Here is a 17584-nt window from a genome sequence, read left to right on the forward strand (position 1 = left end):
AAATATTCTAAATATTTTAAATATTTTAAATATTCTTTATGGCCCAAAATTCACTGAACGGCTTCTAAACCTCGAAAAAAAAAAACGAGCTCGATAGTTGCAGTCGCTTAAGTGCGGCCAGTATCCGGTATTTGGGAGATAGTAGGTTCGAACCCCACTGTCGGCAGCCCTGAAAATGGTTTTCCGTGGTTTCCCATTTTCACACCAGGCAAATGCTGGGGCTGTACCTTAATTAAGGCCATGGCCGCTTCCTTCCCACTCCTAGCCCTTCCCTGTCCCATCGTCGCCATAAGACCTATCTGTGTCGGTGCGACGTAAAGCAAGTAGCAAAAAAAAAAAAAACTCGAAAACAGTGAACTGGGCCAAATGGCACTGTTGAGAGTCAACAAAACAGTATTTCAAATAATATTCTATGAGATTCAATTGTTTCTTCTTTTCATCCAAGTCAAAGTACAACGTTTTTGCCCAAGAAATGAACAAGTCAACATCATCAACCAATAGGTTCTGAATAGTTTTATAGGTGACCAAATAACGTACATTAGCATTGCCTCCATAATGTGCAATGATGTTAACAAAGTTAATAAAGTCGTTTTGTGCAGTGGAACGAGACTGAATCTATGGAAGCAAAACAAAAATATTGTTCATTCAGAAATTCAGACAAACTCAGCTTCAGGAAGAAAGTGTTTTATACCAAGAATACATTTAGAACCAGTGATGTTGAGTATACCATTCATTCTTAAATGGAGGCAATGCACTTAATATGGTTTGTAAGGAAATACTACAATACCTGTTTTGATTCCACTTGACTGCCATATACGAGGCATGTTTTTAAAGTAAGGTCCGTTTGAAAATAAGTACACAACGAAAGGTTATTTCAAAAAAGTAAATTTATTTTCAAAAAGTACATACTTCACTCTATTTTTTGACATAGTTGCCAAGTTTATCCAAACACTTATCATACCTCGTAACCAATTTTAAAATACCCTCTTCATAGAAACTTGCCTTGCCACCTGCTCCGATAACCAAGAGTTCACTGCCATTTTCACGTCATCGTCATTGTAATGGTTGCCACTGAGGTGATGTTTGAGGTGGAGGAACAGATGGTAATCGCTCGGTGCAAGATCAGGACTGTAGGGTGGGTGGTCTAAAACTTCCCAGCCAAAACTGTCCAATAAATCACAGGTCTGACCTGCAGTGTGAGGTCTTGCATTGTCATGGAGAAGGACAATTCCCTTTGTCAGCATGCCACGTCTTTTGTTTTGAATCGCTCTGCATAGCTTTCTCAGGGTTTGATAGTATGCTTCTGCATTGATAGTGGTTCCTCGTTGCATGAAGTCGACCAACAAAACACCATGCCTATCCCAAAACACCGACGCCATGATTTTGCACTGGGATAGAGTCTGTTTGGCCTTCACCTTTACAGACGAGTGTGTGTGTCTCCATTCCATGCTCTGTTGTTTCGATTCGGGCGCGATATGCGAAACCCATGTTTCGTCTCCAGTCACGATCTGACTAAAGAAGCCGTTACCTTCTTCGTCATAACGAGTCAAAAACTTCATCGCACACTGAAATTTTTTGGTTTTTGTGGTCCTCTGTTAGGAGATTCAGGACTCAACAGGAGCATAGTTTCCTAAACTTTAGGTGTTCAGAAACAATGTTGTAAAGCACCGATCTCGACACGTCAGGAAATTCATTTGAGAGACCTGTTATTGTGAAGCACCTGTTCTCACGAATCTTTGGTTCAACTGAAGCCACCAAATCATCTATAATCAAAGAAGGGCGACCAGAGCGGTCCTCATCATGGACGTTTTCACAACCATCTTTGAATTGTTGTACCCACTTACGCACTTTGCTTTCACTCATAACAGTATCACCGTACACTTCGCAAATCTATCGATGAATTTCTGCAGCAGACAGGTTCCTTGCTGACAAAAACCGTATCACTGACCGAACCTCACACGCGACGGGTGAGTTGATAGTCTTAAACATTTTGAAAGCACAGAACAGAATCGTACAGGTTAGCTACAGAGCTGAAACGGAGCACAGTTGTTCCCGAGGCATGCCGGTACACGACGCATGCGATTGCTGTGATATGTGCGTGAACCATTAGTGTCTACAACAAAATGGACCTTACTTAAAAAAACACGCTTCGAAAAACCTGGAAAGTGCAACTTTTATTGATAAGATACATTAATAGTCCATTTAGAATTACTTTATAGATAGTAATTTCAACTGTCAAAGACAGGCTTATGTACTAGTAATAAACAAGGGCTACACATGAATACTGCTTTGTACACATCAGTATACATACCAGATTTCTTTCCAGCTCCAGGGCATGGTTTTAGGAAGGATGTGGTGGATGATATTGGCTTACAGGGTGCTGGAGGTTTACAGGTGCCACATGGTGCTTCACTGCACAAGAAATATAAAATAACATTCAGGAAACCTTCAATTCCTAATGAACAGCTTCAATGAAATAAACTAGGAGTTGGCCTTAAAATAAACATTCCAAAAATATCATGATTAATAAGCAAGCAGAAAATCATCAATCCACAATGGAAACTCCACTGAACACAAATGCTGGCTAACACAAGAACAGGATCCAGATGTAGAAATTAAAATCAGAATCAACACTGCAAAAAGGGTGGTCCTGAAATGAACATCTTGAGTGACCTTCGATCCAAAACTTGTTGGCATATCAGGAAGTGTTATATGTTACCTGTGCTGGTATATGATGTTAAAGGATGGACACTAAAAGCTTGTCAAAGAACCAACTGCAGGCTTTTGAAGTGTTGATGTATCAGAGAATGTCTCCAACAGCATCGCGCCAGAGAATTCATGTGAAGTCAAAATCTTTGCAAAACACAGGAAAGCTGTCTATTTTGGTCACATCTTCAGAAATTATAAATACATCCTCATAAAACTGATCATAGAAGGCAAGATAGTAGGATGAGGATGTGGGTGGAGTGTGTGTGTTCCATTTAGTGCTATTTGTATATTGGTGTTTAGTGCTTGTTGGTAGAAATTGGGAGTAGTGTTATTTATTTGAATTTTATAACAAGTAATTCATTTGGTGTTCAGTAAATTATGTTTTCTAGGTTAAGTAGGCCAGCTAGGTGTACTTTGTTTCAAATTTAGGTTTAGGAAATACTTTAGGTAATAATATTTTTTAAAACAATATTTTTAAATATCTGTAGGTTCGTTGGTATTATACTTACAAAGGCAGATTATCATAAGGTGTTGTAACTCATTGTAATTTCCGCCACTACTTTTCCGATATTTCGTACAGATATCCGTTCAAACTATCACGAAGGTAATAATTTATTACGTTAAATAACATGATAAGCCTGTAAACATCGATTTAAAGAGAAGTTAAAGAGAATTCACGGTAATTTCACTGGATAATTACGGTACTTAACAGTTTTTTTGGATTGTTGACAATTGTTGCTACATGCACATGATAGTAGTGTAAATAAATACAAAGTCGGCTGATTCATTATTCCGATAATTTATAGTCTTAGTTCCCTGCATACTTTGTACTTTCCACCTTCGTTTATTCATCGAGTAAAAGTTAATAATCAAATTCCTATATCGCAATAATATTGCACTTCAAACCCTTGGCGTGGTTTTGAGAGAAATGATAGTAGACAAAATCTTATTCTCAGCATTTAACCCTGACAGTAACACGTCTATAAATATCGCTTTAGTTACACCACACATCTCAAAGATGTGCCACTCAAAGCCTATTATTTAAAGTTACGTTAAAGTTACCAGACAGAATGACCAAGGAATAGAGGTGGTGGAGGGGATAACTCTCCGCTCCTCATGAGGACTAGATGGAATTCATTCGTACAACACGTCAGAAAATCGTATGGTGTAATTGTCAGGGTTAAGGACAGTTTTATTCTCCGTCCCCCATAGTAAGGAAAATAATACTAATCCACCAGCGGTAAAAGTTAATATAACTACACTTCAGTGAAAATTGTAGTGTAGATACATTGTAGTATAGATAGAGTACATTTAGATAGTGCCGTATCTTGCCTGCTATATTTGTGTTTTATCTTACGTGTGTATCTATTAGAGCGAAGTATGAATAATAATTTGTCTAAGCATTTAGCTTTGTTGGTAATCATTGAGTACAGTAGTTCTTCCAAATTTCATTTCTGTTTGTGCTTAGTAGTGACATAAGGTACCGATATCGTAATTAGGATACATCTGAAACTAGTTTAAAAATTACTGTAGTGTACTGTACAGTAGTATACGAGTAATATCCTATTAGAATTTAGTGTGCTTATTTTATTATTGTAAAATATTTGTGTAGTACTGGTGTAGTAGAGGTTGCTACATGCACATGATATTAGTGTAAATAAATACAAAGTCGGCTGATTCATTATTCCGATAATTTATAGTCTTAGTTCCCTGCATACTTTGTACTTTCCACCTTCGTTTATTCATCGAGTAAAAGTTAATAATCAAATTCCTATATCGCAATAATATTGCACTTCAAACCCTTGGCGTGGTTTTGAGAGAAATGATAGTAGACAAAATCTTATTCTCAGCATTTAACCCTGACAGTAACACGTCTATAAATATCGCTTTAGTTACACCACACATCTCGAAGATGTGCCACTCAAAGCCTATTATTTAAAGTTACGTTAAAGTTACCAGACAGAATGACCAAGGAATAGAGGTGGTGGAGAAACTCTTACTAAAATTCAGTTGTAATTAGGATAGGCTTAATTGCAGTTTGGAATTGTGTAGTTCTTGTGTATTACTTTCGATATTCAGTAATTAACAGCAGTTTTTATCATGTTAGGGGTTGTAGGATAAAAAATACAGTACGACTAAGTAGTATTGTAGTGTAGTCGTATATGAATTACCTTATTGTAGTGTGATCTTTGAGTACTATCCCAGACAATATATCCCTCCGTTTATTTATTTTTTTCAAATAAGTTATTTTATTTTTATTTTCATTTTTTCCGTAAAGAATGGCTAAGGAGCGCGAGTGTACGAACTGTGGGTGTGGCGAGACATTGAGGGGTATGAGGGAGGAGTTGGAGAGTTTGAGGGAGATAATTAGGATTCTCACAGAAGACAGGAAGGAAGATAGGACTCCCTTGAACAATGTATAGGTTACAGTAGGTGCACAAGAGGGAGGGGAAGGAAAGGGGGGAGTTGTAGAAGACAGGTGGTCTAATATTCTAAGGGGAAGGAGATAGCAGGCTAAGGGCTCTATTCAGGATCAGAATTCAGGAGAGGTGTCTGTGCGAAATCGGTACGAGTCACTCCAGGTAGAACAACAGAGGGAAGATGAGGGACAGGGAACAGTTGCTGAGACGTGTGGAAGTAGGAGGAAGGGAAAAGGTAGGAAAGGGAAATGTAGAGTAGAGGATAGGAAAAGATAGGTGGAATAGGGTCATGGGAAGGAGAAAAGGGAGGAGGAAGTAGCTTCTGCAGCTGTCAGGAAAGATAGGGCTGACCAGGAGGGAAGGGGATCAAATGAGGTGGGTAGGGTTGAGGCTCTGGTCATGGGGGATTCCATCGTTAGACACGTGGGGAAAGTGTGTGGAGGAAAGAGAACCAGGGTAGAATGTTATCCAGGAATTAGGTTGAGGTAGATGTTGAGGAAAGTAGAAGAGAGGGAGGAGGGGAAGGAGAAGGTGGTAGTGTTTCACGTTGGTACCAACAACGTAAGGCAAGCTGATTTAAGTACCAACATAGTTGGAGATGTGTGGGATCTGGTAAATGCAGCACGGATGAAGTTTAAGAAAGTGGAAATTGTTATTAGTGGAATACTGTGTAGGAGGGATACTGACTGGAGGGAGATTAGGGATTTAAATGAGACTATGGAGTGGGTACGTGGGAAACTGGGAGTGAAATTTCTAGATCCTAATGGGTGGGTATGAGATAGGGATCTGCGCTCAGATGGCCTTCACTTAAACTGCAGTGGTACATATAAGTTAGGAAATTTGTTTGGAAGGGTAATAGGGAGGTACATTCAGGGAAACTGGGTGGCCTAGGGAGCATTGATAAGGGAACAGGGAACTGGAAATCAAGTAGGGATGACATAAAATTGTTAGTGTTGAACTGTAGAAGTACTGTAAAGAAAGGAATAGAATTAAGTAATTTAATAAATATATTTATACCAGATATTGTAATAGGAGTTGAATCATGGCTGAGAAATCATATAACGGATGCAGAAAATTTCTCACGGCACTGGAGTGTGTATCGCAGAGATAGGATAGGAATGGTGGGAGGGGGAGTATTCATTCTGGTGAAAGAAGAATTTGTAAGCTACGAAAAAGTTAAAGATCAGACACATGAAATTCTAGGTGTAAGGCTCATTTCTAAAGATAATAGGCAACTTGATAAATTTGGAGTGTACAGACCGGGAAAGGGTAGCACTGACGCGGATTCAGAATTATTTGATAGGATAGTCGTCTATGTGGGAAACGACATGGAAAGAAATGTGATTGTAGCAGGAATCTGAATTTGCCAGATGTTAATTGGGAAGGAAATGCGAACGACAGGAATCATGACCAACAAATGGCAAATAAGTTAATATGGGAAGGATAGCTGATTCAGAAAGTGATGGAACCAACCAGAGGGAAAAATATCCTGGATGTGGTGCTGATAAAACCAGATGAGCTCTATAGGGAAACTGAAGTAATAGATGGTATTAGTGATCATGAAGCTGTTTTTGTCGTAGTTAAAAATAAATGTGATAGAAAGGAAGGTCTTAAAAGTAGGACTATTAGGCAATACCATATGGCTGATAAAGCAGGCATGAGGCAGTTTCTAAAAAGTAACTATGATCGGTGGAAAACGGTAAATAAAAATGTAAACAGACTCTGGGATGGGTTAAAGGAAATTGTTGAGGAATGCGAAAACAGGTTTGTACCTTTAAGGGTGGTAAGGAATGGTAAGGACCCACCGTATTATAATAGAAAAATAAAGAGACTAAAAAGGAGGTGCAGACTGGAAAGAAACAGAGTTAGAAATGGCTGTGGAAGTAAGGAGAAATTGAAGGAACTTACTAGAAAATTGAATCTAGCAAAGAAGGCAGCTAAGGATAACATGATGGCAGGCATAATTGGCAGTCATACAAATTTTAGTGAAAAATGGAAGGGTATGTATAGGTATTTTAAGGCAGAAACAGGTTCCAAGAAGGACATTCCAGGAATAATTAATGAACAAGGAGAGTGTGTATGTGAGGGTCTTCAAAAGGCAGAAGTATTCAGTCAGCAGTATGTAAAGATTGTTGGTTACAAGGATAATGTCCAGATAGAGGAGGAGACTAAGGCCAAAGAAGTATTAAAATTTACATATGATAACAATGACATTTACAATAAGATACAAAAGTTGAAAACTAGAAAAGGGGCTGGAATTGATAAGATTTCTGGGGATATACTAAAGACAATGGGTTGGGATATACACTCATGCTCACAAATTAAGGATAATTGCATATTGTGTGCCACACAATATGGCACTACACAAAACTGGGGCTAATAGCATAGGCATATAGTGAACACAAACGAAACATATCTGTAAGTCCACGGTATTGATGATAAGTTGAGAAAACTGTCCCAAAACACATGTGCTACAAAACGCCACTGTTTCCTACGCATATACCCTGACATCAATATCGGTTATGATCACCATGCACACGTACAAAGGCCGCACAACAGGTTGGCATACTCTGGATCAGGTGGTTGAGCAGCTGCTGGGGTATAGCCTCCCATTCTTGCACTAGTACCTGTCGGAGCTCCTGAAGTGCCCTAGGAGTTTGAAGACGTGCAGCGATTTGTCGACCGAGAGCATCCCAGATGTGCTCGATGGGGTTTAGGTCTGGAGAACAGACAGGCCACTCCATTTGCCGGATATCTCCTGTTTCACAGTACTCCTCCAAGATGGCAGCTCGGTGGGGCAGTGCGTTACCATCCATCAGGAGGAAGGTGGGACCCACTGCACCCCTGAAAAGGCGGACATACTGGTGCAAAATGACGTCCCGATATACTTGACCTGTTACAGTTCCTCTGTCAAAAACATGCAGGGGTGTACGTGCACCAATCATAATCCCACCCCACACCATCAAACCACTACCTCCATACAGGTACATTTCAAGGACATCACGGGGTTGGTATCTGGTTCCTGGTTCACGCCAGATGAGAACCCGGCGAGAATCACTGTTCAGACTATACTTGGACTCATCCGTGAACATAACCTGGGACCACTGTTCCAATGACCATGTACTCTGTTCTTGACACCAGGCTTTACGGGCTCTCCTGTGAACATGGATCAGTGGAATGCACCTTGCAGGTCTCTGGGCAAATAAACGATGTCTGTTCAGTCGTCTGTAGACTGTGTGTCTGGAGAAAAGTGTTCCAGTGGCTGTGGCAAGGTCCCGAGCAAGGCTACCTGCAGTACTCCATAGCCGTCTGCGGGCACTGATAGTGAGATATCGGTCTTCTTGTGAGGTTGTACACTGCGGACGTCCTGTACTGTAGCGCTTGGATACGTTTCCTGTCTGCTGGAATCGTTGCCATAATCTTGAGATCACACTTTGTGGAACACGGAGGACCCGTGCTACGACCTGCTGTGTTTGACCATCCTCCAGTCGCCCTATTATTCTACCCCTCATAACATCATCAATATGTGTTCGTTGATCCATTTTCACCACACAGTCACTATTAGCACGTCGGAAAACATCTGCACACCTACTCGCCGCACTGTTCTCTGACATGCACCAACACACCTCTGCGTATTTGGACTGCTACCAATGCCACCGTGCGACGACCGCAGGTCAAATGCACCATATGGTCATACCCCGAGGTGATTTAAAACCGCAAACCACCAACTATAGCGTTGTTTCGCCATGTATCAACATTATCCTTAATTTCTAAGCATGAGTGTAGTACCATATCTGAAGTACTTATTTGATTATTGTTTGGTCAGAGGAGCTATACCAGATTAATGGAGAGTTGCTATAGTAAGCCCTGTGTATAAAGGAAAGGGTGATAGACATAAAGCTGAAAATTACAGGCCAGTAAGTTTGACGTGCATTGTATGTAAACTTTGGGAAGGCATTTTTTCTGATTATATTAGACAAGTTTGTGAAATTAATAACTGGTTCGATAGAAGGCAGTTCGGTTTTAGGTAAGGTTATTCCAATGAAGCTCAACTTGTAGGATTCCAGCAAGATATAGCAGATATCTTGGATTCTGGAGGTCAAATGGACTGTATCGCGATTGACCTGTCTAAAGCATTTGATAGGGTGGATCATGGGAGACTACTGACAAAAATGAGTGCAATTGGACTAGACAAAAGAGTGACTGAATGGGTTGCTATATTTCTAGAAAATAGATCTCAGAAAATTAGAGTAGATGAAGCTTTATCTGACCCTGTAATAATTAAGAGGGGAATTCCTCAAGGCAGTATTATCGGACCTTTATGTTTTCTTATATATATAAATGATATGAGTAAAGGAGTGGAATCGGAGGTAAGGCTTTTTGCGGATGATGTTATTCTCTATAGAGTAATAAATAAGTTACAAGATTGTGAACAAATGCAGCGTGACCTCAAAAATGTTGTGAGATGGACAGCAGGGGTTAAAAAAACGGGGTTAAAAGTCAAGTTGTGAGTTTCACAAATAGGAGAAGTCCTCTCAGTTTTAATTACTGTGTTGATGGGGTGAAAGTTCCTTTTGGGGATCATTGTAAGTATCTAGGTGTTAATATAAGGAAAGATCTTCATTGGGGTAATCACATAAATGGGATTGTAAATAAAGGGTACAGATCTCTGCACATGGTTATGAGAGTGTTTAGGGGTTGTAGTAAGGATGTAAAGGAGAGGGCATATAAGTCTCTGGTAAGACCCTAACTAGAGTATGGTTCCAGTGTATGGGACCCTCACCAGGATTACCTGATTCAAGAACTGGAAAAAATCCAAAGAACAGCTTGATTTGTTCTGGGTGATTTCCGACAAAAGAGTAGCGTTACGAAAATGTTGCAAAGTTTGGGTTGGGAGGAATTGAGAGAAAGAAGAAGAGCTGCTCGACTAAGTGGTATGTAATACCAATATAAATGGTCCGTTATTGGACATTATAAATTTTCCTGCTAACTCATTCTAGGTTGCCAGCGTTTCGCCCTCGTGTGCTAGGGTGGGCTCATCAGTTGGTACCTAGCACACCTACCAATACGCTGGCTAGTGCATACCGTGGAGGCCACTGCGTAGGCTAACTGGAGCCACTGGCAGTGCCAATGCACTAAGAGACTTTGTCTCATCAGCAAAAATTGATGCCTGCTTGGCCATCAAATGATATAGATGTTGATTCCCATTGGGAATCTGAAATATTTGTCCTGAATGAGTAAATTTATAATACCAATATAAATGGTCCGTTATTGGACATTATAAATTTTCCTGCTAACTCATTCTAGGTTGCCAGCGTTTCGCCCTCGTGTGCTAGGGTGGGCTCATCAGTTGGTACCTAGCACACCTACCAATACGCTGGCTAGTGCATACCGTGGAGGCCACTGCGTAGGCTAACTGGAGCCACCGGCAGTGCCAATGCACTAAGAGACTTTGTCTCATCAGCAAAAATTGATGCCTGCTTGGCCATCAAATGATATAGATGTTGATTCCCATTGGGAATCTGAAATATTTGTCCTGAATGAGTAAATTTATAATACCAATATAAATGGTCCGTTATTGGACATTATAAATTTTCCTGCTAACTCATTCTAGGTTGCCAGCGTTTCGCCCTCGTGTGCTAGGGTGGGCTCATCAGTTGGTACCTAGCACACCTACCAATACGCTGGCTAGTGCATACCGTGGAGGCCACTGCGTAGGCTAACTGGAGCCACCGGCAGTGCCAATGCACTAATCAACATCTATATCATTTGATGGCCAAGCAGGCATCAATTTTTGCTGATGAGACAAAGTCTCTTAGTGCATTGGCACTGCCGGTGGCTCCAGTTAGCCTACGCAGTGGCCTCCACGGTATGCACTAGCCAGCGTATTGGTAGGTGTGCTAGGTACCAACTGATGAGCCCACCCTAGCACACGAGGGCGAAACGCTGGCAACCTAGAATGAGTTAGCAGGAAAATTTATAATGTCCAATAACGGACCATTTATATTGGTATTATAAATTTACTCATTCAGGACAAATATTTCAGATTCCCAATGGGAATCAACATCTATATCATTTGATGGCCAAGCAGGCATCAATTTTTGCTGATGAGACAAAGTCTCTTAGTGCATTGGCACTGCCGGTGGCTCCAGTTAGCCTACGCAGTGGCCTCCACGGTATGCACTAGCCAGCGTATTGGTAGGTGTGCTAGGTACCAACTGATGAGCCCACCCTAGCACACGAGGGCGAAACGCTGGCAACCTAGAATGAGTTAGCAGGAAAATTTATAATGTCCAATAACGGACCATTTATATTGGTATTATAAATTTACTCATTCAGGACAAATATTTCAGATTCCCAATGGGAATCAACATCTATATCATTTGATGGCCAAGCAGGCATCAATTTTTGCTGATGAGACAAAGTCTCTTAGTGCATTGGCACTGCCGGTGGCTCCAGTTAGCCTACGCAGTGGCCTCCACGGTATGCACTAGCCAGCGTATTGGTAGGTGTGCTAGGTACCAACTGATGAGCCCACCCTAGCACACGAGGGCGAAACGCTGGCAACCTAGAATGAGTTAGCAGGAAAATTTATAATGTCCAATAACGGACCATTTATATTGGTATTATAAATTTACTCATTCAGGACAAATATTTCAGATTCCCAATGGGAATCAACATCTATATCATAAGTGGTATGTTCCGAGCTGTCAGCGGAGAGGTGACGTGGAATGACATTAGTATACGAATAAGTTTGAGTGGCGTTTATAAAAGTAGGAAAGATCACAATATGAAGATAAAGTTGGAATTCAAGAGGACAAATTGGGGCAAATATTCATTTATAGGAAGGGGAGTTAGGGATTGGAATAACTTACCAAGGGAGACATTCAATAAATTTCCAATTTCTTTGAAATCATTTAGGAAAAGGCTAGGAAAACAACAGATAGGGAATCTGCCACCTGGGCGACTGCCCTAAATGCAGATCAGTATTGATTGATTTTATTTTATTAACCTGGACGCCAAACCTTCACAGGTGGTTTGACATCCATGGTATGACAACTTTGATATAAGTGACACAAATTAAGAAAAAATTACTCCATGATGGTCGCTAACTTTCTGTAAGGAGATAGTACCAGCAGAAGAAACATTACAGACATACCATATACTCAAGACTAAAATTTTTCTTTTTAATGTCTTCAGTCTGATTTTAGTACCATGAACAAGAAAACTAACCATACTGCACAAACATATAATCTCCTTATTTGAATGTCATATCCTCTCAGAACATAGGCAATCAATATCATGACTTGCACTTTGTCCAACAATATCAGAACAGAGAACCTGTACTGAGCTGGAACCACTGCTGGAGATTCCCTAGCCAAGATGTCCTTCTAAGACCTGGAACCTATTTGCCTTCAATTGAACCCTGGATGGACCAACTGTAGAAAGCTGTCCCCAGTATTACACATGACATGGCCGAAGTATTCAAGCTTTCTCCTCTTGACAGCTGTGAGGATTTCCACATCCTTGTTCATGCAATGCAGCACTTCTGTATTGGTGACTCTAGCAATTCAAAGAATTTTCAAAATTCTGTGGTAAGGTCACATTTCAAAAACACATAGCACCTGTTCAAGTACAGGACTGAACTCTATACAGCAGAATATTGTACACCAGTGGCAAAGCGTGCTATGAGACAGTGTCTACCCCAGAAATCAGGAGAACAATGGTTGTTTTGAAATTTTAAAATAATTCTATACCATATACTATTATTCTTCATATATTTCTACATCTCTTCAGCTCACTAAAGCAGCCATCAATGCTTTGAAATTACTCACCACTGCAACAGTGCCTCTGGCCATCCTGAGCCGTCTGCCACACTGTGGTGCTGAGACGTTCTCCTTAATGAATCAGTCACAGACTTGCAACACCTGCACCTCTCACAGTGAATATTAGTGGTAGGCACATGTGCAACAGTGGAAGCTAATCAAGGAAAATACCAATGCATGAGATGCTCCCTTCAATGTCTCTCGATGCTCCGACAGCAAGTTTGCTGATCTGTGTAGCCTCTCGTATCTCCCTCTAGATTGCGTTACTTAGTATTTTATATAAGGGAAAGGATTTTAAAGTGCATGTATTTTCATACAAATATGTCAATAAATGTATTTAGGGACATGAAATTACGTGAAATAAACACAATTTGTAGCACCTTTTGCACTTTTTTGTTGTCAGATTACAACATTTTGCCACCTTTTGCCCCATTTTTATCAGCGCTGTCCAACTCGTTGGCTGAATGGTCAGCGTACTGGCCTTCGGTTCAGGGGGTCCCGAGTTCGATTCCCGGCCGGGTCGGGGATTTTAACCTTAATTGGTTAATTCCAACGGCACAGGGGCTGGATGTATGTGTTGTTTTTATCGTCATTTCACCCTCATCACGACGCGCAGGTCGCCTATGGGAGTCAAATAGAAAGACCTGCACCTGGCGAGCCGAACCCGTTCTGGGATATCCTGGCACTAAAAGCCATACGACATTTCAATTTTCATCAGCGTTTTTAAAAGATTAGACAAGAGTTGTTCTCTTGAAAAGATTTTGAAATTGTATTTAATCAGAAGTCAATAACAGTCAGTAATCTGAAGTCTGAAAAACAATAAAGCTGCAGGGGAAGATATGATTGTTGCAAAATTGTGGAAAGAAGCAGGCAGTCAAGCAAGACAGAAACTGACAAACATAATACAAGAAATCTGGTGAATGGGGAAAATCCTTGATGATTGGAAGAATGCACTGATACACCCATTATATAAAAATGGTGACAAAACAGATGCAAACAAGGAATCTCTCTAGTAGCCATTACATATAAAATACTGTCAAAAGCTCTTCATAATAGAACTGAACCAATAATAGACAAACAAATTGGAGAATACCAAGGTGGGTTCATAAAAAGTAGATCATGTGCAGAAAAGATTCTAAACTTGAAAACTATAATACAAGACAGGGTTACAAAGAACAAAAACTATGCTATTGTTTTTGTGGACTTCAAAAAAGCGTACGATTCAGTAGACAGAATTTTGCTACTGAACATTTTAGAGGAATTTGGAGTTGACACAAAATCAATCTATATAATTAGCCAAACTCTGACTGAAACAAAGTCCAGAGTGAAATTTATGGGAGAGATCTCAGATGAATTTCAACTTAAAACCAGTGTCAGGCAGGGAGATAGGCTTTCCCCGGTTCTTTTCAATATCGTCCTGGAAAAGGTAATAAGAGTATGGGAAGAAAGACTTAAAGAAAGGGGACTCCATCATGAGATAAGATTAGGTTCAAAGCACAAAGGGGTTGGTGTAAACTGTTTGGCCTTTGCTGATGACATAGCAATCCTCTCTGGAAGTATAGAGACTGCCATAAAGCAAATCAATCTTCTGAAAGAAATAGCAGGAAAAGTTGGACTTCAGATATATTTTGAGAAGACTAAATTCATGTCAAATATTAGGGATTCTCCCACAGTGCTAAAAACAGATTATGGGAAAATCAACAAGGTTAATAAATTGAAATACCTACGTGAAATAATTCAGGTTAATGGACTCTATAAGGAAGCAAACTGGAACTAGCATACCAACTCACTAAAGATACCTACAATCTCTTAAGGAAAACTAGAATCAAACACTACAACACAGCAATCAAACTAGACATTCTGTATGCCACATAATGCATGTTCTCTATGAAAACTGGTGAAATAGAAGAGATAGAGAAAAAAGAAAGGAAAATATTGAGGAAAATTTGGGGACCATTGAAAACAAAGGAAGGAGAGTTTAGACATAAGAGGAACAAAGATCTATACAAGGATGAGGAAAATGAAAGGCTGTTAGACACAGTCAGAAAGAGAATTACATTTTTTGGTCACATAATGAGGATGGATAACAGTAGATTGATAAAACGAGTGTTTAACCAGGTTTACAAGAACAAAATTGGCAACCAGTGGATCCAGGGAGTAAAAACAGATATGAAAGAGATTGGAATAACAGATGATATAATACAAGAGAGAACCACTTTCAGAAGGTTGATATTAAAATTCAATGGTTTCCAGGAGAAGGAAAAGAGGAACATCTGGACACAAGAGAGGAGGAAACAGCAAAATGAAAGGATGAAGAACTACTGGAAGTCAAGAAAAGAAGGATTAAGATGAATGCACAGGGCTACTTTCCGTGGTCCTTAGATGGCCAAAATCAAAGAAAGAAGAAACAGTCAGTAAATAAATATTAAAATAGAATTTATAGAAACCAGTAATTAATATCCCAGCAACAATGGCCAACCTGCAGCTGTGAAATCAAATTAAAATTTAAACAATGATGCTGCGACAGTTTATACTATGTTCAGTTAGTAATGGCATGAATTTTTTTTCTATTGCTATACGTCACCGACACAGATAGAACTTATGGCAACGATGGGATAGGAAAGGGCTAGGAATGGGAAGGAAGCGGCCATGGCCTCAACTGAGGTACAGCCCCAGCATTTGCCTGGTATGAAAACGGGAAACCACGGATAACCATCTTCAGGGTTGCCGACAGTGGGGTTCGAACCCACTATCTCCCGGATGCAAGCTCATAACTACGCGTCCCTAACCACACAGCTAACTCACCCGGTGGCATGAATTTAATAATACCACCTATCAACTCTATACTCTCTCATTGACCATGTTGATGTTTTACCAGTCTGGACCAGAATGCATTTTTCACATCACAAAATCATGTCGAAGGTTGGGAAGGAGAAGTAGTATTCACTTGCAGAAGAATTCAAGATGCAATTTCTCAAAACTGATGGCATCACTCTTCTATGTGCTGCCTGTGAAGTAAATATTGCAACTGATGACAAGCATTAAAGAAACGGAATAAACCAGCACATCCAGTACAGCAAACACATAAAGAACACTGAGCTTTGCAAGTCGGAACCTAAGCAAACCTCTCTGATACATGCCTTTGCTTCAGGATCTGAAGAGCAGCGATCATTGCAAGAGTTCAGTGCGGATCTTGCCATGACAGGAATTAGAGTTCATAAGGTGAACAAGCTGTACGGTAGTTGTATAGAATACTCTCTGTCATCTGGAAAGAGAACAGGATACCTGAGGACTGGATGAAAGGTATCATTACCCACTGTATAAAAAGGGAGACAGAAAGAAATGCAGAAATTATAGGGCTATCACTCTACTTTCTCACTCACTTAAACTTCTGGAGAAGATAATTGAAAGAAGAGAATATAGTTGAACCATTACTGGAGGAGGAGCAACACAGTTTCACGAAGAACAGACCTGATATCTGCCATCAGAATGCTAACAGAGAAGCACTGGGAATATAGTAAGAACTTAGTGATGGTTTTTATGGACATCGAGAAGGCCTATGACAGTGTACCTACAGAGATAATCTGGGAATGCTTAGAAGGCACAGGTGTGCCAAACTTCCTGACTGATAAAATAAAGTTGCTCTATCAAAAGTCCGTAAGCTGTGTCCATGTAGGGAATGGAAGATCACATTGGTTTGAAACCAAAAGAAGAGTCCAGCATGGAAGTGCCTAGTCAACACTCCTGTTCATCATTGTCATGGATCGGCTCACAAAATCCATCAAGCAATATTGCAAGGAGCCTAACACTCTAAATTTGCAGATGATGTTCTGATCTGGGGAGAAAATGAAGCAGAAGTACAGGAGAAAGTAAATCTCTGGAATGGCAAGTTTAAAGAATATGGACTAAACATCAGTAAAACAAAAACTGTTGAAATGACTATCAACAGGAGAGGCACAGATTCAAATATTTTTCTGGAGGGAGCTCTGTTACAGTCTATTTCTAACTTCAAGTACCTTGGAAGTATCATTTCAAAAGATAACACAGTAAACCAAGAAATACTTAATCGGACTCAGAAAGCTTCTCAGTTTTATTTTCAAGTGAGAAATCTACTAGAGGATGAAAGCAAATTTTACCGTGTTTTATACCTACTTCATTCTAATTCTCACATATGGATTTGAAACATGTACACCGCATAATCCAGTCAAGAGAAATAAAATTCATCAAAACAATGAACCAAAAGACCAGGAAGGACAAGATTATAAATGAAGAAAACAGAAAGGAGGCTGGCATCAAAATACTAGGTGCATCAAATATAAACCAGAATTTAAAATTAGCAGCTCTGGTAGCAAACAGAAATGGAACACTATTATGGTTATAAATTACAATAAAGAGAATTTCTCAGATTCAGGAATCTATAAACTTAAGTGCGATCAATGTTTTGTCACGTATGTGTGCCAAACAGGTAGGAATTTTCAAACTAAATATCTCGAATACATCAATGCCAACAGACACAAGAAGTATTCTGCTTGAGTGTTCATATGGGAGATACTGGTCACCAATATACAGACATAAATAGAGACTTGAACATTTAAAAAAAAAAAAGTGAGCAAAGGGAACCTGATGAGC

At 39.9% G+C, this 17584-nt stretch overlaps 1 protein-coding gene across 1 annotated transcript in view; it reads right to left on the reverse strand.

Annotated features, from left to right (window-relative positions):
- LOC136875613 (uncharacterized) overlaps positions 1-17584 on the reverse strand; it is a 312390-nt gene that overhangs the window by 229886 nt on the left and 64920 nt on the right. The window contains exon 3 of the mRNA XM_067149147.2: positions 2312-2412. Within this exon, the coding sequence (XP_067005248.2) occupies positions 2312-2412 (101 nt within the window). The remainder of the gene's footprint in view (positions 1-2311; positions 2413-17584) is intronic.

This window comes from Anabrus simplex, chromosome 6 (assembly GCF_040414725.1).
Source record: "Anabrus simplex isolate iqAnaSimp1 chromosome 6, ASM4041472v1, whole genome shotgun sequence".
Classification (NCBI taxonomy): Eukaryota; Metazoa; Arthropoda; class Insecta; order Orthoptera; family Tettigoniidae; genus Anabrus; species Anabrus simplex.